This window comes from Amblyomma americanum, chromosome 9 (assembly GCF_052857255.1).
Source record: "Amblyomma americanum isolate KBUSLIRL-KWMA chromosome 9, ASM5285725v1, whole genome shotgun sequence".
Lineage (NCBI taxonomy): Eukaryota > Metazoa > Arthropoda > Arachnida > Ixodida > Ixodidae > Amblyomma > Amblyomma americanum.
This window is the reverse complement of record NC_135505.1, coordinates 133,993,177-134,020,209: the sequence shown is the minus strand read 5'-3', so window position 1 is coordinate 134,020,209 and position 27,033 is coordinate 133,993,177. Positions and strand designations below refer to the sequence as shown.

Below are 27,033 nucleotides of genomic sequence, written 5' to 3'. Positions count from 1 at the left end.
ATTACTCACATCATATAGGATTATTCACGTTTAGGGTGTATCGAGACGCACCGAGGCACCTACTTAAGCTACCTTCTGCACGTGGCTGATAGTTTCTCCTGAAAAGGAGGTGCTAGCTTTGGAGTAGGCCTTGTTAGATTATTACGACAACTGATCATTCGACTAGCAGTGTTTGCTCTGTTGATGATATGAACAGAACCGCAAGAGGGAGTATGTGCTGCGGACGGCCACTTATCAGTAAGGTGTAATGATTTACGAACTTTGTGCTGGCAGGAAGCAGGACCAGTTCAAGATCGAAAATGTAAAACCTCGCACTTTGTATCGGCCAGTTGCGTTATCCAGGTGACATACTGTTGAATTCTAGTCATATAAGCCAGTATTTCCACGCTGCACTATGCAGCTGTATTCATAGAAATAAGCATTCTGGGACACAAAATACTTAACAATAACGTATAAAATCGGGCAGGCTGACACTAAACCTTAAGGTCAGTCAGAAAGAATCAAGTTAGGTGGCGAGTAAAAGTTGCTATTGACTGTGCTAACCCTAGGCAGCTACGAAAGCGGCCGTCGAGTAATTTTTCATATTCACCGCCGTATTTCAGTTTCTATAGTTTGAACACATATCTATCGAACTATGTGAAATATATCCTGACAAGAACGACACATACAGAACAATGCCGAAGATTACAAACCAACTAGGCCCATTTGAAGCTCTTCTTATATCCAGAAACACCGATCAAAACTATGCTGAACGTTCAAAGACGCCTTGTGTGTGCTACACGAAATTGTTTCACAGAAACAGTGCCATGCGTAACAAAAATAGTTTGATCCAATATGCGTTGCACTGTTAGTGTACACGATATGTTCCAACATTTATTTAAATGATAAATACAGGGCAATTAAAAGAGTTTTGAACAGCTTTTTACAAGATGTAGGGGCACGTCAAGCCGCACTTCACTGCTCTTCCGCTCAGTTCCTCTCCATGGCAGCATGGGAATAAAGCTGAATTAAATTCACTGACGAAACTAGCCGACCTTACCGGCCTTCCAGTCGTCAAGAAGGTCAGAGATAGAATCGTTATCGTTCACAATGGTGAGGTCTAGGGGGACAGGTGCTTGAAAGATGTCAAGGTAGGTTCTAGCGATTGTAAACCTGGAATACTGCATGTCCAAAAATCATTGCGACGTTCGCAGCATGCACTTGAGAAGAACAAGTTTCGAACGTTCCCTTCAACTTAATAAGTCAGATCTTCTGCAGGATACCAAACACTGAAGAAAAGGGTGATGCGTGGTATGACCCCCAGTGCCACCATGTTTACACCCATTTCCTGTAGGTGCAAGATTTCTCTTTGCCTGGCGCTTGTCCTGTCTGGGGTGCAATGCTTGGGAAAATTGGGTCGTTGGCACCACCTATATGCTAGACAGGAAAGCTCGTTAGCCATTTTTCATCTTAGACGAGCTGCCTTGGCACCTTAGACTGAAATAATGACAAATTGTTGCCGAAAAAAAGAATACAAACAGGCAAACAAATAGAAATTAGAGGGGCATTTAAGCTCCGCCTCTAAGGACATGACGCGAGAGCTTAGTGAGTTAATTCTCACATGTGTAGAAGGTCATTCTCCACTTTACAATCATACATAGTGGGTGCCTCATACCCCTCCGGTCGTAGTGGTGCAGCGGTTAAGCGATGCGCGACTGCCCGGCGATGGGAGGCGCTCCCAGCGGTGGGCCTTGTACGGCACAGGTTGCTCTTCCGAGAAACCAATAATTAATTTAACTGCCATGTGCCACGGTGGGCAGGTTAATTGTGATGACGCCACAAGGTCACGTGACCTAGCTGGCCCACCTGCCTCCTGTAGTTGCACTCTGGGGACCACTTGCCAGAGCCATGGTTGTGATTTTTTCCTCACAACGCCGACAACGACGACATCGCATTTTTTGGGGAACGGGGCATGTAACGCTATCGCGTTAATAACATTATTTGGCGCACTTACAACCTAATATCCTCCATCATCATCATCAGCCTTACTGCACCCACTGCAGGGCAAAGGACAATCCCATGTCTCTCCAATTAACCCTGTCCTTTGCCAGCTGCATCCACCCTTTGCCTGCAAGCTTCTTAATCTCATCCGCCCACCTAACCTTCTGACGCCCCCTGCTACGCTTACTTTCCCTTGGAATCCACTCCGTTACCCTTAAGGACCAGCGGTTATCTTGCCTTCGCATTACATGCCCTGCCCAATCCCATTTCTTCCTCTTGATTTAGACTAGGACGTCATTAACCCGTGTTTGTTCACTCACCCACTCTGCCCGCTTCCGGTCTCTTAACCTTACACCTATCATTTTTCTTTCCATGGCTCGCTGCGTTGTCCTTAACTTAAGCTGAACTCTTTTCGTTAGCCTCCACGTTTCTGCCCCGTAGGTGAATACCGGTGAATATCCTTGGCCGCATCCTTTGCCCGGCCAAATTCACACAAAAGCCTTGACTGCACAGTCGCGGTTCGTTTACACTAAAACCCGGTGTCCGCATCTTTGTTCCAAACCAGGGCTGGTACCAAGTGCTCGTAGGCATGGTGGCTGTGGGCTTTGTGCTGCTCCTCAGTGGACTAGCGGTCTACTTCCAGTACAGGGCGAGCGACCTCGTCCTGTCCGTCGTGGTCTCCGTCCAGGGCCTCTACGTCGTCATCTGCGCCCTGGAGGTTCTACTGGTGGTAAGCACGGCCTCCGCCTCCTGCTCACCTCAAAACACCTGGCCACGCACTGCGTGAATTTTTGGGCGCGGGTACAAGGACGCGTGAGCCTGTCGAATACGTGCGAGTTGAATCCACGGCTCTTCCACCCTGAACATTTCCTTTTAAACATGAAATCCTCGCAGGTAAACATTCAGCAGGTCTAATCCTTGAGTATTTTAATGCAGAATTACGTCCTGGTTCGTAAAGCAGTCTTTTCAAGACCCACCTTTCCATCTTCTGGGAAAAGGAACACCCGTGTCTTTATAAGCGAGCTCTGTATGTGGAGGAAAATAAATAAATGCACTGAATGCATGGTGTTCAAATTATAAGGACGGGTAAAGCAGGTGATCTCGGAGGAAGGAGAAAAAGGAAAATTAAGCGCTAGACGAAAAAGCCTCAACTGGTTCAAAATTAAACCGCTGGCTCTTACTGCTCATGCGTAGTTCATGTTAGTGACAGCCGCACGCGACAGATGGCGGCAGCTGTCAAGCACATACTTGCCAATTCGCAGCCGCAGCTGGCTTCTCGTGGAACCGCATCGCGGCTGCGTCTCCTTCGTACGTTTGTTTTCAACAAGTAGTAGACAGTTTTCGTCACTCGCCAGAGGGCGCCACATCTTGTGAAAATTTGTTTTTGTGTGTCGCGAAGCCGCCTCGTAACCCCAGCGGCTGGGAGCGACTCCCATGCGCACGTTTCCCGGTGTTTTAAAGCTACATAGCCTTCGAAATGTCGCTTCATACTTTCAAAATCTGTTGTGGGATGAACATGGTTCTTCACGGGGGAACATTACCATAGGTTCACTGTGAACTCAGAAAACTGATTTGAAAACAAGCTTCTGTTTCCATGTATTCGTTAGAGCGCTAAGCCTACTTTTCACCCCCAGGCAAGTCCGGCTGCCGCGAACTCCCCCTTTGTTTGTAAACACAGCGTTGGCCTATAGAAGCGAGAGAGAAGTCATCAGTACACCTGGTGTCATGGGGTGTCACGTGGGTACCTGCAGGTGTACACGTCCGGCACCTTCAGGTTCGGCAGGGACGCATGGCGCCAGCTGGACTTCATCATCTTCAGCCTCGTCGTGTCGGAGTTTGTGCTCGCCAGCTTCGTCTCCATCGAATTCAAGGACCAGAGGTACGCGCTGTTTCTTCAGTGCAGCTTCATCCTGCTGGTCGCCTGCCGCACCATCAAGACGCTGCAGAAGAGAGTCGTGAGTGCCTTCTCCTCTCTGGTTTCTCTCGTCATTCACTATCCGTTAGCTTTTTGCCAAGGTAGGTGGAGCGACTGTCCGCACAGCAGGTTATTCTGTGCAGAAGTGCCCAGTGCGTGGTTGTATATACAGTGTGTTCCGTATTTATCTGTCCGGGTTGTAAAAAATTGTAAAAAATTGTCCTGCGCAAACCACTGGTATATTTCTGCTTAAGCACAAACCAAAGAGGGGTTTATGATAATCTGCGTTTTTCGATAAATAAGTTACCATCGCAACTTGCATGGACTTCCTGGAATCGGAAAAACTGGAGTCGTCTGCGCGCAGAAATTTTATCAAGGCGAGCGGCGAGTGGGATAGCTTAATTGAGAAGCTGCGCCATCTGGCGAGCTGCGAGGCAACCAATATTCCTGCTCTGCATTTAAGGCAGAAAGCTGGGCTAGTTGGTGTTTGAGAGGACATGGTAGTAGCGCTAAAAAAACAGGAACGACAGGATAGAAGAAGCGCCTGTGTCGTCTTCTTTTATCCTGTCGTCCCTGTTTTTGTAGCGCTACTACTATGTCCTCTTAGTCTTGCTCGGAGCTGAGGTAGGTGTCTTAGTACCCTAGATGGCGCAGCCTGTCAAGTATGGTGCTCCGCTCGCATAGACGAAAATTCTCCTCGCAAATTACTGCAGTATTTTGGCGATTCCAGACAATTCAGGCAAGTTTTGGTGTAAAAATAATATGTTGAAAACCTCACAATAAGTTACCTTAGGGTCTGTGCTTGAGCGCCCAAACAGGCAAGTAGTTAGCGCAGGAGAATTTTTTACAAAACAGCCAGATATATACGGAACACCCTGCATATAAGGAAGGGTGAGAGTATATGACGATTGTACTATTTTATGCTATATTTTGACGGGCAACTTCGTCATATTTTGTTAAGCAACAGCGCGAATGATGTTGACATAAAGGAAATATGCACTGGGCGAGCTATGTTACTTGGCAATACACGCATTTTGGGAACAGCGCTAACATGTACAGGACGGAGCGAGAACACAACATAGGCGCTTACCAGTAACTGCAGTTTATTTCAGGAACACAGACATATATATATACACACCGAAACCCCGCAATAAAGAATAACAGATTCAACTTGCTGCGCGAAAAGATAGCGAAGAAAAAAAAAGGCACGTGCTCAGCTGATGACAAAAGAAACCTAACTAGAGATGAAGCGGGAAAAAGGTGAACGGGGGTAACAACAGGGTGACCGGGTGAAAACAAACAAGAAAAACAATAACAATGCTAAAAAATCTATTACTGCTACAGACGCGCGTCAAGGATTAAAAGAAAGTAAGTGGCGAGGTGAATGGCACGTGCTCATTTCGAAAGGAGGAAACAGGGGGGCAAAAAATACACCAAAAAGGAATGATCTGGTGAAAACAAACAAGAACAACACCAACAGGGGCAAAGGCACATCGGGGAGGACCCTGGCGAGTATCAGGACTGATTCCCAAGAAAAACGATTTCTTTTTAAAGTAATGTGTTAGACGGCGCACTGAAACAATTGTGATCTTTATTATTGATGATAAAAGCTGCCCAGATTTCTCAAGCATGCTGGCTGAAATATTTCTTGATGGTGCCGGTTTTGTCAAGTAGGGGAGAGAATTTGCATTTGGTGCGGTGAATGGCTTGGTTAGACCCCACAGTAGCATTTTGAGAATTAGCGTTCCTTCCAGTTTGCCCCACACAAGACCTGCCCCAGGAAAGCGGAATTTCGTACACAACTTTCTTCTTACGCTCCACAAATGGATTCTGGTGCTTTATCTTACATTCAATACGTTCAGTCCCTTCCTTATTCACACGTTTGCACAGAGCACCCAGTTTGTACGGGGCAGAAAAAATTACACGAACTCCACCTTTAGCACCTATTTTCTTGAGCTTGTGGGACACACCATGCACATTGGGAACAACGACTGTGCGCGATCGTTCGATGTCCGTATGTTTCTTGTTAAAATTTCCGCGGATTTCCTGACAAGTTTTTCCGCCAGACTGCGCAGCAGGTCCTCTGGGAAACCAGCGGATCTGAGCCGGCTCACCCGCGAGTTGAAGCTGGCGGAGACTTGGTGTTGGCAAGATGTGTACAGGGCGTTTTTGATGGCGGATGTGGCGATTCACCATTTGATAAGCTTCGACGGCGCGGAGGTGAACGATAGCATGCTCTTCTGCGAGCGGGGTGCGTACTGCCGGCAAATGTGGCCAGGGGAAAGGTGCAGCAAAAGATCCAGGAAGCGAAGCTTGTGGTCTGTGGGAAGTTCAACCGTTATCTTTTAGATGCAAGGAGAATTTGGCGAAGACGCGGAGAGTCTCTTCAGAGGCATTTTGGTACGGGGAGCTCTTGAAAATTGCCACATATTCGTCAACATATATCTAGGCATTTTATACTGCGTTGTGGTCTACAGATTGGCTGCCAAACTCCTGCCGTATCGGGCAAGTAGCAGGCCGCTCAGAACTGGTGCAAGGCAGGAGCCGATGCAGACACCGTTCTTTTGTGTATACTTTTCTCCTTCGAATTTGACCGGGGAAGTGGAGAGATAGCGCGTTAATACTTCTAGGCATGTGCTCACGCTGCATTCAACGGAGCTCTGGAACTGCACACTTCCGTGGTTGTCGATGCCATCGATAACAGTTTCCATCAGCGCAGCATGCGGCGGGGAGTAGTAGAGCTCCTTGACGTCAATGGAATGCAGGTTCATGCCAGCGGTACACTTTTGCTGCAATAATTCGGACACAGCCATGGAATTCCTAACGAGGTAGGAATCTTCAATCTTGAGTCTGCGTAGCGAATCGTTCAAGTAAAGGCCGAGTGGTTTTTTCCAGGTGCTGCGCTCACTTACAATGATCCGGAAGGGGCACTCTTCTTTATGTGTTTCGGCAGTGAAGAAGGCGTCAAGGCAGAGTTTTTCGCCTTTCTTTATCGACGTTGCTAGTCTTGTTAGGCGGGGTTCTTCACACTTCCTCAAGGCTCCGTTCTTCGCCTTCCCCGGACGCACCTTGACCTGATTAAACCTATAGTTTCTTTCGCCTTGTAGCTGTATTCCCCTGAACTCAAAACCGCGAATCCACCTTCCTTATCAGACTGCAAAAGCTTTATGCCTGCTGCTTTTAGTGAAGCCACTGTCCCCGGAACGTCAATGTGTGGACCACAAGTGGAATGGAAGGGCAGAGAATTCACACCTTCCAGAATGCATCGGTCAGCTTCATTCTTCGTCCTCCCCTTTGAGGCAGTACATCGCACCAGAGCTAGCATTTCTGTCTTATCGACTTTTGGTTTGGTGCAGAATTTTGGCCCTCGCTCGATGCGATGTGATTTCGACGCGATGTACTGCCTCAAAGGCGAGGACGAAGCCTGAAGCTGACCGATGCATTCTGGAAGGTGTGGAATCTCTGCCCTTTCGTTCCACTTATGGACCACGCATTGACGTTCCGGGGACCGTGGCTTCACTAAAAGCTGCAGGCATAAAGCTTTTGCAGTCTGATAAGGAAGGTGGATTCGCGGTTTTGAGTTCAGGGGAATACAGCTACAAGACGAAAGAAGCTATGCTTAGCAACTTTCGTCAGGTCAAGGTGCGTCCGGGGAAGGCGAAGGCCGAAGCCTTGAGGAAGTGTGAAGAAGCCAACCTAACATAACTAGCAACGTCGATAAAGAAAGGCGAAAAACTTTGCCTTGACGCCTTCTTCACTGCAGAAACAAATAAATAAGGTTGCCCTTTCCGGGTCATTGTAAGTGAGCGCGGCACCTGGAAAAATCCGCTCGGCGTTTACTTAAACGATTCCCTACGCAGACTCAAGACGGAAGATACCTACCTCGTTGGGAATTCTATGGCTGTGCCTGAATTCTTGCAGGAAGAGTGTACCGCTGGCATGATTCTGTTTTCTATTGACATCAAGGACCTCTACTACTCCCTGCCACATGCTGCGGTGATGGAAACTGTGATCGATGGCATCGACAACCACAGAAGTGTGCAGTCCCAGAACTCCGTTTGATGCAGCGTGAGCATATGCCTGGAAGTATTTAACCCTCTAGCTCTCCACTTCCCCGGTCAAGTTCGACGGAAAAATGTATACACAAAAGAAAGATGTTTGCATCGGCTCCTGCCTTGCACCAGTTCTGAGCGACCTGCTACTTGCCCGACATGACAGGAGTTTCACAGCCAATCTTGAGACCACAACACAGTACAAAATGTTCAGATATGTTGACGAATATATGTTAATTTTCAAGAGCTCCCCGTACCAAAATGCCTCTGAAGAGACTGTCCGCGTCATCGACAAATTCTCCTTGCACCTAAAACGTCTCTCCATAACTGTTGAACATCCCACAGACCACAAGCTTCGCTTCCTGGACGTTTTGTTGCACCTTTCCCCTGGCCACATCTGCTGGTAGTACGCACCCCGCTAGCAGAAGAGCATGCTGCATCAACCTCCGCGCACTGGAAGCTTATCAAATAAGGTATCGCTACATCCCCAATCAAAAACGCCTTCTACAGATCTTGCCAAAACCAAGTCTCCGCCAGCTTCAACTCGCAGGTGAGCCGGCTGGGATGGGCCGGTATCCCAGAGGACCTGCTGCGCAACCAGGCGGAAAAACTTGTTCAGTAAATCCACAGAAATTTCAAGAAGAAACATACGGGCATCGAACGATCGCGCACAATCGTTGTTCCCAATGTGCATGGTGTGTCCCACAAGCTCAAGAAGATAGGTGCTAAGGGTGCAGTTCATGTAATTTTTTCTTCCCCGAACAAACTTGGTGCTCTGTGCAAACGTGTGAACAGGGAAGATACTGAACAGATTGAATGTAAGATAAAGCACCAGAATGCATTTGTGCAGTGTAAGAAAAACGTAATGTACGAAATTCCGCTTTCCTTTGGCAGGTTCTATGGGGAACCTGCGTTGGCAAGGTGGCACTGCAATTGTTCCATTATTCGGCGACTCAAAACTGCTTTTGTCAGCCGCTTGGGCCGCTGCAAACGCGAGAACACATTCTGCGCGATTAGATACCCGCGTTTGGCTGACAGCATTCATTGCCTAGCTTCTCTCGGCGTAGCCCAGATAGCTGACGCACGGCACGTGCGCCTTCGACAGAGCGCGGAGGCTCACGCCAATAAGCGCCTGAAGGTGGCGCGGAAACTACTAAGAGTACTACCCAAAACTGCTTGCTCTCGCTAGGCAGTGTGTTATGGCGCTCCAATCGGCATCGCAAACTTCAGCGCAAGTTCCCCATGTGGAGCAAACCGGAAGATGTATTAACGGCAGGTTGCGCGAGCACACTAATTCTCAAAATGCTACTGCGGGTTCTAACCTAGTCATTCACCGCACCAAACGCATATGCTCTCCCCTGCGTGAAAAAATCTGCATCATCAAGAAATATTTCAGCCAGCATGCTCGAGAAATCTGGGAAGCTTCTATCATCAGTAAGAAAGATAACAGTGGAGTCAGTGCGCCGTCTATCACATTACTTTCAAAAGAAATCGCTTTTCTTGGGCATCAGTCCTGATACTCGCCAGCCACCTCTCCAATGTACCTTCACCCCTGTTGGTGTTGTTCTTGTTGGTTTTGACCAGATAATTCCATTTCTGGTGTCGTTTTATCGCCCCCTTTGCCTCCTTTCGAAATGAGCACGTGCCATTCACCTCGCCACTTACTTTCTTTTCATCCTTGACGCGCGCCTGTAGCAGTTATAGATTTTTTGCCCTTGTTATTGTTTTTCTTCTTTGTTTTCACCCGGTCACCCTGTTGTTACACCCCCCCCCCCCCCCCCCCGTTCACCTTTTTGCCGCTTCATCTCTAGTTAAGTTTCCTTCGTCATGAGATCAGCACGTACCTTTTTTCGTCGCCATCTTTTCGCGCAGCAAGTTTAATCTGCTTTTCTTGATTACGGGGTTGCGGTATTTATATACATATCTTTGTTTGTGAAATAAACGCCAGTTGCTAGTCGGCGCCTGTGTTGTGTTCTCGCTCCGTCCTTTGTTAGCGCTGTTCCCAAATGGTCGTAAACCAACAAGCCCAACTCTCCACTCTTCCGGCAATGCACTACTTTACTTAAGCCCTGTTTTAGCTCCATCAGGCCCTCGCCAATATCTCAGAAGATGCCCCGCCATCTCTGTCGCCGAAGCCTGCCAGTGGGCTGACGGGAGGACAAGGAAGATTTATAAAATTTTTTCTAAGTCGCAAGATACGAGAAAGTAAACCGTCATAATGAACATTTGTCAGAGGAATGCATTGCGCAGCAATGACATGCTCTTTAGTGGCCGATATCTCACTGTACAAATATTTGATTGATTGATTGATTGATTGATTGATTGGTGGATCGGTCGGTCGGTCGGTCGGAAGTGAAAGGCGCGGTAACAGTCTTAGTTCTCGTTGGACACGTCAACCGCGCCGTAAGACAAGGGAGGAGGGTGGAAGTGAAAAGAAAGAGAGAAATAGGTGCCCTAGAGGAGGTTTACAAAATAATTAAGACCCCTTAGGGATCTTTATTGCGCACTGTCATATCGAACAGCGCAAGGGCGCCTTTAGCGCTACGCCTCCATCGCAACGCGACCTGTGCGACTGGGACTGAACCCGGCACTTCGGCTCACTATATATGGCTGAGCGCCCTAATCACTGAGCTAACGCGGTGGGTACATTGTTTGGTCAGATTGGGTTATAACTGCAAGAAAATGAAATCTGAGGCAACTGCCCCACTCTGTGTGGACGCCTGCAGCGCTTTGATGGTATGGATGGAGAGTGAAATTAAAGCCCCTCGCGCTCACGTGACTAATAGGCCACAGCTTTGATTTAAAAGCAAAACTTCATTGTTAATTGAGATTTGTGATAGGGGGTGATTGCGTGAAGATAAACTAAATCAAAAAAGAAAAAGAAAGATGGGCGCTGAAGCAGTTACGCTGCATTTACATTGAGCTCCCGATCTGCGACCACCAGAAATAAAGATATACAGAATGACAGTTACTGATCCAGAGCACCCGAGTTCGAACCCGACCGCGGCGGCCGCGTTTCGATGGAGGCAAAACGCAAAAGACGCCTGTGTGCTGTACGATGTCAGTGCACGTTAAAGATCCCCAAGTGGTCGAAATTATTCCGGAGCTCTCCACTACGGTACCTCTTCCTTTCTTCTTTCTCTCCCTCCGTTATCCCTTCCTTACGGCGCGGTTCGGGTGTGCACTGAGATATGTGAGACAGTTACTGCACCATTTTCTTTCCTCCAAAACCAATTTCAGTTTTCAATTCTATGATATTTATTGCGAAAATAAAAAGGATGAGACGCATAGAGAGCATTGGCAGTGTATGAAATAATTTAAACGGGAATAAATTACCGCATTGAGCTGTATCATTACGTGCATTCGCGAACCTACGCCAGCCGCGCTGACCATGTTTAACAGTGTGGTCGCATTTGCATAGCTGGGTGCAATTAGGAGGTTTACGCCCCGTTTACTCCCCGCCAGGTGCTCTTCGTGTGGCTGTGGGACATGCTGGACGGCCTGCTGAACCGGAAGCTGTTCAACGCGTACGATGTTAGCAGGGCCTACATCACCGCCGAAGATGAGGCCATGGCCAAGACGAGCCGCTTCGTCAAGAACGCGCAGCTGGCGACGCGCATCCGGGACACCTGCGTACGCAACAAGCTTCAGGTATTTGCGAAGCAGGGCACGGATAAATAGTGGCTCGTGGTTTACGTCATATGCTGGTTGTATGCCTCCTTGATAACGCCTGGACACCTGCGTGATGTGCTAGGGCTCATAAGCTGGGGATAATCCTCAGCAGGGAACTGGAAGGACTCATTGCTCCATCCACGCAGACGCTGAAGAACGTGATCGACATCCAGCAGAAGTACCCCAACATCGAGGTTGCCACGAAGACGCGCCAGGCTGCGCGCAGGACGCTAAATAAAGCACTGGATGCACTCCACGACCTCCACGACGGTGGCCTTCTGGATGACAAGCAGTACGGCATGCTGTTTGAGGTGAGCCACGATGACATTGAAAAATAAATGCACTGAATGCATGGTGCCCACTTACAAGGACGGGTAAAGCAGGGGATTTCGGAGGAAGGAGAAAAGGGAAAATTAAGCGCTTGACGAAAAAGCCTCCACTGGTTCAAAATTAAACCGCTGGCTCTTACTGCTCATGCGTAGTTCATGTTCGTGACAGCCGCACGCGACAGATGGCGGCAGCTGTCAAGCACATACTTGCCAATTCGTAGCCGCAGCTGGCTTCTCGTGGAACCGCATCGCGGCTGCGTCTCCTGCGTGCGTTTGTTTTCAACAAGTAGCAGACAGTTTTGGTCACTGGCCAGAGGGCGCCACATCTTGTGAAAAATTGTTTTTGTGTCGCGCAGCCGCCTCGTAACCCCAGCGGCTGGGGGCGACTCCCATGCGCACGTTTCCCGGTGTTTTAAAACTACATCGCCTTCGAAATGGCGCTTCATACTTTCAGAATCTGTTGTGGGATGAACATGGTTGTTCTCCACGGAGGAACATCATCATAGGTTCACTGTGAACTCAGAAAACTGATTTGAAAACAAACTTCTGCTTCCATGTATTCGTTACAGCGCTAAGCCTACTTTTCACCCCCGGCAAGTCCGGCTGCCGCGAACTCCCCCTTTGTTTGTAAACACAGTGTTGGCCTATAAAGCCACGATGACATGAAAAAAAAAAGCAGCGATGGCGTAGAGGTAGAACATCCGCCTCGCGTGCAAGAGGACCGGGGTTCAAATCCTGGTGCCGCGCAATTCTCCACCGGGTTAAAAAAAAAAAATACGCGTGTCGATGGAATTGCATACCCAGGCCTGGAGTGCGGCCTGATCTCGGTGACCAGTACCGACAACGTACCCTCTCACCAGAGCAGGATTTGGCCACCCTGGTGTAGTACTTGGCCACAACCTTCTATGATCAAACGAATTAACCCTCGGCCCTCAGTCCCCAGCGGCTGCAGAGCAACTGACCACGGCGGCGGTCAGACCTGTGACGCAGCGGAGGGTGCTAAGAATCTCTGGCTCCAGACAGGCCGCCATTGGAATCTGAAGCTGGCAACGCTTAACGCTAGAACTTTAGCTAGTGAGGCTAGCCTAGCAGTGCTGTTTGAGGAACTAGCGGGAATTAAATGGGATGTGATAGGGCTTAGCGAAGTTAGGAGGACAGGTGAGGCGTATACAGTACTAAAGGACGGACACATACTGTGCTGCTATCGCGGGTTAGAGGATAGACGAGAACTAGGTGTGGGATTCCTCATTAATAAGGACATCGCTGGGAACGTAGAGGAATTCTATAGTATTGACGAGAGGGTAGCAGCTACTGTAATTAGGCTGAATATGAGGTACAAGCTGAAAGGGGTGCAGGCCTACGCGCCTACATCCAGCCATGATGACCAGACCGCTGAAAGTTTCTATGAGGACGTAGAATCGGCAATGAATAAAGTAAAATCGCAGTACACTGTACTGATGGGCGACTTCAATGCGAAGGTGGGCAAGAAGCAGGCTGACGACCACGCGGTAGGTGACTATGGGATAGGCTCTAGAAATAGCAGGGGAGAGTTATTCGTCGAATTCGCGGATAGAAATAATTTACGGATCATGAACACCTCCTTCCCCAAACGAGAAAACAGGAAGTGGACTTGGAAGAGCCCCAATGGTGAGATTAAAAATGAAATCGACTTCATACTATGCGCTAAACCTGGCATCATTCAGGATGTGGTCGTCCTCGGAAAGGTGCGTTGTAGCGACCACAGAATGGTAAGGTCTAGAATTAGCTTAGACTTGAAGAGGGAACGGAAGAAGCTAGTGAAGAAGACCATTAACGAGTTAGCCGTAAGAGGGAAAGCACAGGAGTTTAGGATAGCACTGCAAAACAGATATTCGGCTTTAACTAAGGAAGATGATCTTGATGTTCATTCAATGCACGATAATCTGACATCGATAATTACGGAGTGAGCAGTAGAAGTAGGCGACAGGACAGTTCGAAAAGATAGCGGGAAGCTATCTCAGGTGACGAAAGATCTTATTAAGAAGCGCCAAAACATGAGGGCATCTAACCCTACCGATAGAATAGAACTAACGGAGCTATCAAAGTTAATAAATAAGCGTAAGGTAGCCGACATAAGGAAGATTAATATGGAGAGAATCGAGCATGCTATAAAGAACGGAGGTAGCCTAAAAACAGTGAAGAGGAAACTAAGAATAGGTAAAAACCAGATGTTTGCATTAAGAGACAAGCAGGGCAATGTCATTAGCAATATGGATAAGATAGTTAACGTAGCCGAAGAGTTCTACACAGACCTGTACAGTAGCCAATGTAATCAGAGCGGTAATGAGAAAGACAGCAGTGCACAGCAATGCGTCATCCCGCCAGTAACGAAAGATGAAGTAAAGAAAGCCTTAGAAGCAATGAAAAGGGGAAAAGCAGCTGGGGAGAATCAGGTAACAGCAGATTGTTTAAGGATGGAGGGGACATTGTGCTAGAAAAACTAGCCGCCCTGTATACGCAATGCCTTATGACCTCGACCGTACCAGAAGCTTGGAAGAATGCAAACATTATCTTAATTCATAAGAAGGGAGACGCCAAGGACTTGTAAAATTACAGGCCAATCAGCTTACTATCCGTTGCCTACAAAGTATTTACTGAGGTAATCGCTAATAGAGTCAGGACAACGTTAGACTTTAATCAACCAAATGATCAGGCAGGCTTTCGTAAAGGATATTCCACAATAGATCATATTCACACTATCAATCAGGTGACAGAGAAATGCGCAGAATATAACCAACCTCTATATATAGCTTTCATTGATTACGAGAAAACATTCGACTCAGTGGAAACCTCAGCAGTCATACAGGCATTGCGTAATCAGAGGGTAGAAGAGCCTTATGTCAAAATACTGGAAGATATATATAGCAACTGCACAGCTACTATAGTCCTCCATAAAGTCAGCAATAAAATTCCAATAAGGAAGGACGTCAGGCAAGGAGACACGATCGCGCCAATGCTGTTCACCGCATGTTTACAGGAGGTATTTCGAGGCCTGAATTGGAAACAGTTGGGAATAAGAATAAATGGAGAATACCTAAATAATCTGCGATTTGCTGATGACATATTCTTGCTGAGTAACTCAGGAGGTGAACTGCAAATCATGATCAATGAGTTAGACAGGCAGTGCAGATCGATGGGTCTAAAAATTAACATGCAGAAAACCAAGGTAATGTCCAACAGCCTAGCAAGGGAACAGCAGTTCACAATTGGCAGCGAGAGCCTAGAAATTGTGACGGAATACGTCTACTTAGGGCAGGTAGTGACAGCTGATCCGGATCATGAGAGGGAGATAACTAGGAGGATAAGAATAGGGTGGAGCGCATATAGCAAATTTACGCAGATCATGAGTGGCAGTTTACCAATTTTCCTCAAGAGAAAAGTGTACACCAGCTTTATCTTACCGGTACTCACATACGGGGCAGAAACGTGGAGGCTAACGAAACGAGTTCAGCTTAAGGAGAACGCAGCGAGCCATGGAAAGAAAAATGATAGGTGTAACGTTAAGAGATCGGATGCGGGCAGAGTGGGTGAGGGAACAAACACGGGTTAATGACATCCTAGTCGAAATCAAGAGAAAGAAATGGGCTTGGGCAGGGCATGTAATGCGAAGGCAAGATAACCGCTGGTCCTTAAGGGTAACGGAGTGGATTCCAAGAGAAAGTAAGCGTGGCAGGGGGCGGCAGAAGGTTAGGTGGGCGGATGAGATTAAGAAGTTTGCAGGCAAAGGGTGGATGACGCTGGCAAAAGATAGGTTTAACTGGAGAGACATGGGAGAGGCCTTTGCCCTGCAGTGGGTGTAGTAAGGCTGATGATGATGATGATGATGACGAGGACATTGCGTTAACATGCGGACTCCAGGACAAGACCACTACGACCGCATCCGCGTGCCCGATACACAAATACCGTGCTACCAATTCTCTTTTGTAAAGAGACAGCATTGTGGCCCCTTTTCGCCTAAGCCGTGGCGGTTGTTTCGTTCCTCTGACCACCCCAGCGCTCCTAGCGGGACGGAACTCAACTGGCGCTCGCATCGTAGGAGTGCGAGGAATAGGCGTGGAAAAGAGAGCGAATCGGCTCAGTTCATTGCATCACGTAGTCGACGCAGCACTCAAACTCATCGCCTCGTGCCCTGCACTGCACTCAATGGGGAGCGGTGCTCTCTATTGGGGAGCGGTGGGTTACCTTGATGAATAGAGTTTTTTGTTGCAGATTTTTTGTTATTTGCTCATTGGCCATTGCAATGTTACATCTCTGGTACCTTGCAGAATGAAAGGTAAATGATGTCAACGTGTTTGCCGCTCATTTACCTTTTCCACTTCTTTAGTACGCTTTTCTTAACTTTTGCTCCTCTACAAGTAACACAGTGTTGACCCTTTCCCCTCCTCCTCTTCTTGTCTTCATTGATGGCTTGCAGGATCTGACCTGGATGATCCACACAGTGGACGGCATGCCTTCCGACATCGTCGTGGCAGACATGGCGAGCTGCGTCCTGTTGAGCATCTCCTGGCTCCCGAGGGAGGAGGTCAACAAGCTGCTCAAGGTTGCCCACTTTTCTTCGATGCCTTTCGTCAAGTTTTGCGCAGGCGACGTATCAGAGAAGCCACAAAGAAAAGATAAAGCGAGACTTTACTTCTCGCAATGACATCTTCGTTACTCACAAACCGAGACGGTCGTTCCTCGATTTGTGACTAACCACTCACGCTCTCGCGAAGGCGTATAACCGGATCAGCTGTGCGTATCGTGCAATTGCAATGATAATGACTATCGCGTTCGACCAGCACGACGTGTTCTCAAGTACCCACGGCTGCCCAGAGCGAACGTTGTGTTTGGCAAGTTAATTTTGCGCCCCCACTACGCTAGGGACCATGGAGGGCTGTTATCCCTTGTTTGTGTACTGTCGCAATACTAGAACGAACGCACACGCTTTTGTGGGCCAGTACTTTAACAGCTTGTCCCAGTACACGTAGGAAGCAGAATTCGAAAAAAAAAACTTCTGCTTCGCCTGCTTATAACCACAAGTCCACAGTCACTCCACTTGCAAAATTCTCAGTGGAAAACCGAGAAAGAACTGCAGCAAGTTTCTGATGCTGAACAGATTGAAGCAGCGCCTCTGAAGCCCGCAGGTAACTGTCAGGGGCGCCTTGCAGCTTATTATTATCCACCGTAGTCATGCAGTGAACATGTCTGAGCAAGTCATATGGTGGCCGCATGATGGCGCGACAATCAGCTAAGCTACAAATTCTGGACGAATTAAACTGCCAGGCTGGGGTAGATAGGCGCAATGGGGAGTTCCGAAACTGTACTACGACCAAAAGCAGTGATAACACATTCAGTGTCCCCTTCACTGCACCCTACTTCGCAGGCCTTCTTCTTGAGCCAGAAGAAAGGCAACGTGCTGTCCTTCGTCGGCCACGAGCACGAACGGGTCTACATCATCTGCTCGGGAATCATCAAGGTGAACGACGAGCTGCTCTGTCGTCAATTGAAATGCGAATTTTACAACCGGTCGGCGAGCGAGAACAAGTTGAAAAGAGTGGGTTATTAGCAATGAAAAAATTTACACTAACGGTATGTCAGTGTATTGGGCAGAACGCGATCGCGGTATGCGTCATGCCCGCCACACAGGCCTGGAGTTGGTATCGTTACATTTAAATTTTCTCTGTTGAGTCAGCAATTTGGTCTCATTTGGATTCTTTTTAAACGCGTTTAAACAGGCCAGTTATGACGGCGCGCGGCTCTGATAACCGAATGTGTGAACAACTGAGAGCAGCTTAAAGCAAGCATTTACGTACTGGTCACCGCCATTAACGTGCTACCCAAAGAAGCTCGGATATCTTTTTGATGCAAAATACCTTTACGACAGCGTATCCTTTTAAGCTGCGCTCGTCTTAACCCAGCTGCACTCCCACATCATAGACCAGAGCCCTCGGGAAACTCTTTGCAGTAAATTGAGTTTTAAGCACACACTGAAACTCGGAATGGAAACTTGGAAGTGACCTGTCGCTTTTTTCTGCATGTAAAAGGAAAGAGATTCTATCTATGAGCCTGTGACGCCCTGCACTAATTCTTCCGTGATTTAAGCAGCACTGACCACTGCATAGACCTGAATGTGTATTTCGTACCAGCAGTGTTTCTCAAAATAATCTAGAGGGAAAAAGGGGCCCCACTGTCTACTCTACTTCCTTAAACAGCACTCACCCACCAACGGAATGGCGGGAATTGTTAATCTCGCATAAAGCTTGAATACCGTTTAGCATGATAAAATGGATTACACCTAGCCCAGTGGGGGTTTCCGCGGCTGACAAAATGTGACGGGTTTTTAAGGGGACATCGAGCGCCATGTCGAGCTGTCTGCCACCGCCGCAGGTCTTCGGCAAAGGCACACGCCAGAGCACGGACGTGCAGGGGCGCTTGCCGAATGCCGACTCGAACCAGTACTTCTTCAGCGAGGGCGACTTCAAGGACTACCTGGTGTCGCCCGACTGCATCGGCCTCGTCGGGTTCCTCACTGGACAGCCGTCAGTCTGCCAGGCCGTCTGCGAGACAGACGTCGAGGTGTGTGCTTCATTCAAAAGCCATCAATCTATTACGAAGACGTCCTACAGCGTGTCTCTGAATGCCTGTAGGACACTATGGAAAGCCTGACAGTAAACATTTCCTACGGAAATCCTCCTTTTCTTGGTGGTGTATTGCTATCGAGAACTCCAATTTCCTATTGAAAGTTGTATATATGTATGAATGGTTTCAGGAAATAAGATTTTGGAGCATTTGGTTTGCGATGTCAGTGCACGTTAAAGATCCCCAGGTGGTCGAAATTATTCCGGAGCCCTTTACTACGGCACCTATTCTTCCTTTCTTCTTTCACTCCCTCCTTTATCCCTTCCCTTAGGCGCGGTTCAGGTGTCCAAAGATATATGAGACAGATACTGCGCCATTTCCTTTCCCCAAAAACCAATTATTATTATTAGCATTTGGTTTCGTTTTACAGGATTAACGTCCAAATCCGGATCAGGCTATGAGTAACACTGTAGTGGAGGGCTCCGGAAAATTTCGACCACCGGAGGTCTTTTAAGGTGCACTGGCGTCACGCGGTGCAGGGGCCTTTAGTATTTCGCCTCCATCGAAATGCGACCGCCGCGGCCGGGATCGAACCCACGTCCTTCACATTTCTATGGAAACAAAATGCTAGATCGAGATCGGCGTACTGCACGATGAACCCCACGTGGTCTAACTTATTCACTATAGGGCTTCTCTCATAGCTTTGGTCACTTTGGGATGCTAATGCTATAAAACCAAAGCAAACATTCCATAATCCTATTTCCTCAACCAATTCAACTTTCACACTTCTCAGTAGAAAACCTACAGGCCATTGATCACCTTTTCAGTAACGAAGTAATGCGTGCTGCTGTTCTTGCGTAATTATTAGTTGCTGGCTGTTATATGTTGCTGGCGCACTAATACACAGGGTAATCACACTTGCTACTACTCCTTGTGCGTTATGCGTTTGCTGTAAACAAACAGCCTGGTAGCGAGCGAACGAACTAAACCATGTGACACTGGCATCCCGTTCTCTTCGGAAAGAACACACTCTGGGAATTTTGAAAGAGGAATAAAAACGCACCGCGCAGTAATTACGCGCTCCCTGTGCCGTATTCTCGTCATCCAACGCCTCCTGGCGACTTTGTACTCTGCGTCAATGACAATAAGACAGTATAATATTAGAGGCATGCTTTTGGCGCTTGCAGCTGTGCGGCATCCCGATGGAGGTGATCGAACGCATCATGGAGCAACACCCGGACCCGCCCACCGTCTTCTACCGCATGTGGTTCTCGGTGGCAGTTCGCGTCTCCCTCGGCGTGCTGATCAACCACAAGCGCTACCAGGTGAGGTGCACGGGCTGCAACGAACTAACAACTCAGTCGTTCTTCGAGGTGGCAACTGGGCGACTCAAAACAAGAAGAGAGCAGAGTAGTTCATGGAGTAAACGCGAATTGATGATATTCTAGCTGAAATCAAGAAGAGATGAACATTAGGAACTTGTTCATATGTATAACAGCGCGTTCGATACCTACGCGTTAAGGCAGAGGAATTCTGACGATGAAAATTTGACTCTTATGGTGAAAGAGTACCTTGGCTATTTTTGTCCGTCTGCTGGCAGTGGTGTAAATGGTTTATTTTCTCGATAAGTCAACCCCGTGAAACTCGTGGAATTATCCTCTCAGATAATAAAAAGGATCAATCAAAATCTGTGAGGAAGTCATCCCCCTCATTTTCAAAAATACAGACCATCTGGCTCCCTAGCATTGCTCATGAACGACAGCACCATTTCTCCTTAATTCTTTAGGCCCTCCACTAAAAGGAGGGCTCGTCATAGTACGGAACATTCTTTACAGCCTCGTTGGAACATTTTTTAAAGCCTCGTTCTTGCTGAAAGAAGCCCATTTAGAGAACGTTCCTTTCCTCAAACATCTTGCGATTGAGGCGCGCTTCTTTATACTATTCATCGCTCATCTGAAAAAGAACCGGCGGTTATAATTTTTCCTTAATTACACATATTTCCTTACTTTTTTTCCACTCGTAGATTTAGTACTTTGTATAGTTTTCGCTTCTTTTTATCCTTCGCTTTTATTGTGCCCCATGCAGTGTTTCTTTTTGTCATATAAGCTATTATGTTTTTATGTTTGATACCCAATATTGCTACGGCGAATATAGTTTCTTGTATTGTGAACAAATCAATAAAACGTGGCATGCCAGGGAAAACGCTTATACCGCCGATTGGAAAACTGATGGCTACCCGACTGCAATCGAACCCTGCACTTCCTGCTGATGAGGTGAATTCCCAGCGACTTGGCCACCGCTGCGGTGAAAAACAGTATGGGTTGAGAAACAAGCACGACTTAATAAAATCCAAGATAAAACTACAAAATAAAAATGGTTATAGACGCGACATGTAACGCAGAGGACAGATGACGGCGGGTCCATTAAAGGAACGGAACGGATATTAAGAGTCGGAATCTGTAGCAGGGAAACACAGAGTGCGAGGTGCGAGTTTAATATAAATAAGTATACAGGAATATGGTTGTCCCATCTTGTACATGGCTAAGTGAATATAATTGAAGAAGGCTTTTGTTATGCAAGCTGATGATGATGATTATCTAGAATTCCCCACCACTATAAGAAATTGAGGAAAATACCTCTCATTTGTCTCAGTGCAAGTGGCAACTCACATATTTCTTGGTGTCCGCCATCCAGGACTGGACCCACGACAAGCTGAAGCAGTTCCTGGAAGGGGGCATCATGCCCAACCTGTACTACGCCATCGAGTTCGCTCTCGACGAGGCGGTACAAGACGTGATCCTAGTGCAGGGCTGTGTGACCTCTGCCGACGGCCAGAACAAGTACTTCGGGCCCTGCTACCTGCCGCAGTCACTGCGACAGATGAAGTTGCCGGTGAGGGTACATGCACGCGAGTGCATGGTTGTGTCTGTCATTTTTCGAGTGATTGGTGGATTAACTTGCAACACCCGTGCTTTCTAACAAGATAGTACTGGTTGTTGCGAACCTATACCTAGCTTTTTTTGCCGCGATAACTTGACATGACCCCTATATCCTGCAGGGTCGGCAGGCAGGAAACCTTACAGGCATGTTTTATTACGGTGCCTGGTGCCGACGGCACATACAAAGGGCCCTCATAGTTTTAAAGCCTTTTCATCGCCATATCAGTGGATGCGACTTTAGTGGTAATAGCCTCGATTGTCGCGTAGTGCAGCTATGTTTTATCGCTCTATTTATTTTTTAGGAAAGCATGACTGTAAGACGCACTATCATGGACGAAGCTAGACGCTTAAAGTGATTTTGGCGCGTGTTAGTCTACGATCGTCTTATTTCACTGCCACACATTACAAGCACGCGAGTTCGACTTGCAGCTAGACAAGTAGAGTCTTGAGCCGTTGGGAGTAACTGAGCTATTGGCTTCATTTGCGGCTCACGGGTCGTGGAAGCTTTTGTTCCCGAAAGTACTTGGGCATTGGCATTCGTCACCCGACGTGCAAGTCCAAAACTAGTGTCGCGAACTGAGTGGAACTCGGGCTATTATTACAGTGCTATTGCGATATCGAAAGAATTCGATGAAACTCACCTGAAAAAACTAACCAAGCAAAAAAAAACGCAACGGAGGTTCAGAAACAAGTAGAGCTCTGAAACGCAGGGCGGATGTCGCATTTTAATTATTCGCATACCTGGCGCAGCTTTCGGGCTTTCCTGAGACTATAGGGTTACGTGTGCGGTGTTCAGATATGCGCTGGCATAGTTACGAGTAACAGTTTATGAAAAGATGGAGTAAACGGCTGCCGAAATAAGAAGACGATGAAGGGCTGATCACGCAATGCCACACGACCTTCAGCGTCATCTCTTAGGTGTAAGGGAGATGTGGAAGGCAGAATATGACAATAGGATGCGTCAGGGCGTTTAGTTGCCAGTTTATTTAGCTGTAACAAGTTAAACAGACTGGCCACATGATCACTTGTTCATGACTCATTCGTAATGTGGACAATTCCTAATGTGACCGATGACAATGGGTCATGTAACGCTGATGTATGACGACGGCACATCATGAAGACGGCGACCGTATACAAGATCTTCAGCGGTCTAGTTGGAATAATAATTGTTTTTTTGGGGAAAGGAAATGGCGCAGTATCTGTCTCATATATCGTTGGACACCTGAACCGCGCCGTAAAGGAAGGGATAAAGGAGGGAGTGAAAGAAGAAAGGAAGAGATAGGCGCCGTAGCGGAGGGCTCCGGAATAATTTCGACCACCTGGGGATCTTTAACCTGCACTGACATCGCACAGCACACGGGCGCCATAGCATTTTTCCTCCATAAAAATGCAGCCGCCGCGGTCGGGTTCGAACCCGGCAATTGACGCTTTGAAACGATACAAAAAAGAACTTTCTGTACGGTTACCGAGGTGTAACGCGAAACTCAGCGACAGCTGTTCTCGTTAGTGAATATAATATTGCTCGTTACTTATTATTTGTCTTATATGGCAAAGTATGAGTGTTTGGACCACTCGCCATGGCGCATTGCAGTGCATGCTGTCCAATCAGTGTGGCGAAGCGCTACGCCGACGACGCCGCGCAACAGAGAAACTCTCCCCTAACAGCATTCGCTGTAAAAATAAACGCAGGACTCCCCGACCACGCGGCCGCGGCCGGTGATGCTCATCACCACACTGATGCGGTACCACCTGCCGCCCGAGCTGGACTGGTACCACCAGCCGCTGCGCCCGCACGACTACGTGCCGCGGGCCCCGACCGACGAAGAATATGCGCACTGGTGAGCGCCACACGAACTATCCTGTGAACATACAGGGTGTTTCGTATTTATCTGTCCGGGTTGTAAGAAATTCTCCTGCGCAAACTACTGGATTATTAGTGCTCAGCTCAGAGCACAAGGTAGGAAAGATAGTGTGTGTTTTTTGTAACTAATTTACTACTGCAAGTTCCCTGGACTGCCTGGAATCGGCGAATAACTGCAGTCAGTCGTCTGCGCACAGAATTTTCGTCGAGGCGAGCAGAGCAGCCGATTTGACAGGCTGCGACATCTGGGGTACTGCGAGGCCTGCCCCAGCTCCAAGCAAGCACATTGGTTTCCTCGCAGACCGCCAGATGGCGCAGCCTCTCAACGCGGCTAGTCCGCTCGCCTTGACAAAAAATCCGCGTGCATACGACTGTGGTTTTTCGCCGATTCCAGGCAGTCCATGGAAGTTCTGATGTTAAATTATTTATCGAAAAACGCAGACTATTACAAGCTACACTGTGGTCTGTGATCGAGGTTGTGTAGTCCAGTAATTTGCTCAGGAGAAATTTTTACGTGCTGGACAGATAAATCTGGGACGCCCTGTACATGAGCGGCTGGGCTCTGAAGCCCGCAGGCACGCACTTTTAAGATGGGATAACCTCCCGGTTAACCGTTTTATCTCGTGAAATCTTCCGTTCAAACGGGAGAAGCCTGGCCACTCAACTACTTCGTATGCTACCGCCCACTGTCAGTTTCCTGTGGAAGCCAGAGAAAACAGTCTTTACAACTGACGAAGTGTTCGCACCTTATCGAACCACGTCAGCGTGAAGAAAGTAGACCTGAAAATTATATGGGAAACTGAGGACAAATTAAATTTGAGCTGTATCTTTAGATTACCGTGTTGTAATCATAAATAGGTTAAACCGCCACTGAAAAAAACGCTGTTTTAAGCTAGAAAAGGTTAAACAAATAGAAAAGGCTTCTTGCCTGCACCGGCCATTTTCTCAAGCGAACTGTAGTGCTTCTAAATTTTTGTTTGTTGTTTTGCGCGTGGATCCCTGAGGCTGGGCTGTACAGCCATTCGCTTGCAAAATGTAATCTAAGAAGTACATTATCGGTCCTGGCCTCAAAACTTCGCGGAAATTGCGTGCGGCCAAGAAAAGTTATTTCCTCACCCATTAATGCCCCGCCGCGGTGGCTCAGTGGTTAGGGCGCTCGACTACTGATCCGGAGTTCCCGGGTTCGAACCCGACCGCGGCGGCTGCGTTTTTATGGAGGAAAAACGCTAAGGCGCCCGTGTGCTGTGCGATGTCAGTGCACGTTAAAGATCCCCAGGTGGTCGAAATTATGCCGGAGCCCTCCACTACGGCACCTATTCCTCCTTTCTTCTATCACTCCCTCCTTTATCCCTTCCCTTACGGCACGGTTCAGGTATGCAACGATATATGAGACAGATACTGCGCCATTTCCTTTCCCCAAAAACCAATTATTATTATTATTATTATATCACCCATTAATGCGTCGTTGAGAGCCAAACAAGAATCAACACAGCCGAAAAAAGCCATAGAATTGATTCTTACAAATTAGAACTGGCTGGAGTTGGCTGGAGCCTACTCGTCATTCAACGCTGCACAAAACTGCTATATTACCGCTGCTGCCATTTTGTAGCTCAATGTTTTAGCTCTAGATATCCCAGTGCAATGCATCACAATATGACATCTTCTTATACATTTTTATTTGCGGTGTACTAACCATAAGAAATCAATAAATTAAGACTGGATAATCTTCCCAAATTTATTGCGCATACGAAGCGCCCCGCTCCACTCTTCCTACCACCTCTTAGAGGTGTCCATACAGCCAAATACAGCCCACTTCGAAGTCGCGTCACGGAAGAAATCTGGCCATTAATTCGGGAAATGTAAACATTATACAACAGCTCGCGAAAGCTGTTTCGGCAGGTCCTTTGGGCGCCATGAGTATGCATCTACGTCGGCACTTATGAGAACGGTAGCTACGCGCAGAAAAATCTATCTGCAATTTTGCAAAGCCTTGAGGACTTGCGCTCATGTTACGGCACAAAGTCAGAAGATATTCGGAGGTGGTCGCCACCAAGCATAGCACAGAGGTCGGCGCATGCACCAATGATACATTTACAAAAAAGTACGAGTATCCGAAAACTGCTCAATTAGCACTCAATGTAGTAAACAATTTACCGATGCCGTTTCACTTCGGTACAACGCCACAGTCATACACTTCAAGCTCGAATTAGCTTATATGCGAGTAAAAACGGAGTAGGGGCAGCCCCAAGTCGTGGAGTAGATTTAGATCACTGAATGTGCGGAAATCTTACTATTGGAAACGGGTGCATATTCCAACTGCAAAGCATATTGACTTGATGCTGTTATCAATGCGAGGAGGCTTTTAAATGCGGCACCGGAGGTCTTGAGCTTACCAAATAGAGGAGATTTAAATATCGGTTAAAATATTCGTGAATGCTAGGATTTCGCGCGTTTTGACGAGGCAATTCGTTTCCCTTGTCAAACATAAGCATTCCGTATGTTTAGTGATAGAAATCTACCTCACAGGTCTGGCATCATACCCTGCCCCTAAAAGAGTGTGCCCTACAGAGGACACCTTTACACCTTTTTTACTCGTGTACCGACAAGTTCGTGTTTAGAGTGTACTTAATAGTACGTTTTCTTGAATGTATTGTTGGCGCACGCGCCAACCTGCAACCTGTATATTATGGCTACCGCCTCCGAATAGATCAGCTGTTAAGTGCGCAAGTGATGTCTTCGTACGCGTAACAGAGACCAACTAAGCCTGACAGATTCTGTTGCTATAGTTCTGCGAGTTGCTTGAAAAACAAAAAGGGAGCAGCTTGTCTTATTAACCTTTCGTTTCTTTCTTCTATTTTCAGGTGAAAGCACCTTGAACGTGCGCCTGGTCAAGGTCATCATTTTTATTTTATGTTTTTGTGGCGTACTGCAAGCACCAGCTTGTTTTTGGAAGTCATAAGGCAATGTAGGCGAGTTGGTAGTGTCCTGAAACACCGCTATAATTTCCATTAAATAAATGCAACACTGCCAATAAAACCTGTTGTTAAGAGTCAGAGCTGTGGGCTGTTTCTCTTTTTTCTTTTTCTCTCACGCTTTTCGCACAGCTAGTTTCAAGTGATTGTCCTACTTTCGTCCTTCTTTTTCAGATTTTCATCATGAGCGTCGTTGCTTGTTTACTTCCGATCTTATCGACCGTTCTTTTTCTAATTTTTTCAGTTTTAGCTGCTATTACACCTTTCCTCTGTTTGCGTCGTCCGTGTCCCCAAGCCACCAATGGGCACCCACAGGTAAACATGCACCTTCCTCACAAAGAGGCACCACTAGAATACCCCTGCGGTGGCATGGAGGTCAAAGCACCCATTCTGATCATCGTCAGCCTGACTACACCCAATGCAGGGCAAAGGCCTCTCCCATGTGTCTCCCCAATAAACCCTGTCCGTTGCCATCTGCGCCCACCCTATGCCTGCAAACTTTTTAATCTCAAACACCCACCTAACATTCTGTCGCCCCCTGCTACGCTTGCCTTCTCTTGGAATCCACTCCGTTACCCTTAAGTACCAGCGGTTATCTTGCCTTCGTATCACATGCCCTGCCCAAGCCCATTTCTTCCTCTTGATTTCGACAACGATGTAATTAACCCACGTTTGTTCCTCACTAACTCGGCCCGCTTCCGCTCTCTTAACGTAAC

At 47.5% G+C, this 27,033-nt stretch overlaps 1 protein-coding gene across 1 annotated transcript in view; it reads left to right on the top strand.

Annotated features, from left to right (window-relative positions):
* Positions 1-26,397, top strand: part of LOC144104442 (sperm-specific sodium:proton exchanger-like) — a 68,010-nt gene extending 41,613 nt beyond the window's left edge. Inside the window, exons 17-27 of the mRNA XM_077637441.1 lie at positions 2,546-2,710; positions 3,732-3,935; positions 11,413-11,598; positions 11,766-11,930; positions 16,402-16,527; positions 17,350-17,442; positions 18,354-18,542; positions 19,733-19,870; positions 21,240-21,437; positions 23,174-23,322; positions 26,207-26,397. Of these exons, the coding sequence (XP_077493567.1) occupies positions 2,546-2,710; positions 3,732-3,935; positions 11,413-11,598; positions 11,766-11,930; positions 16,402-16,527; positions 17,350-17,442; positions 18,354-18,542; positions 19,733-19,870; positions 21,240-21,437; positions 23,174-23,322; positions 26,207-26,210 (1,617 nt within the window). The 3' untranslated portion in view covers positions 26,211-26,397. The remainder of the gene's footprint in view (positions 1-2,545; positions 2,711-3,731; positions 3,936-11,412; positions 11,599-11,765; positions 11,931-16,401; positions 16,528-17,349; positions 17,443-18,353; positions 18,543-19,732; positions 19,871-21,239; positions 21,438-23,173; positions 23,323-26,206) is intronic.
* The last annotated feature ends 636 nt before the right edge of the window (positions 26,398-27,033 follow it).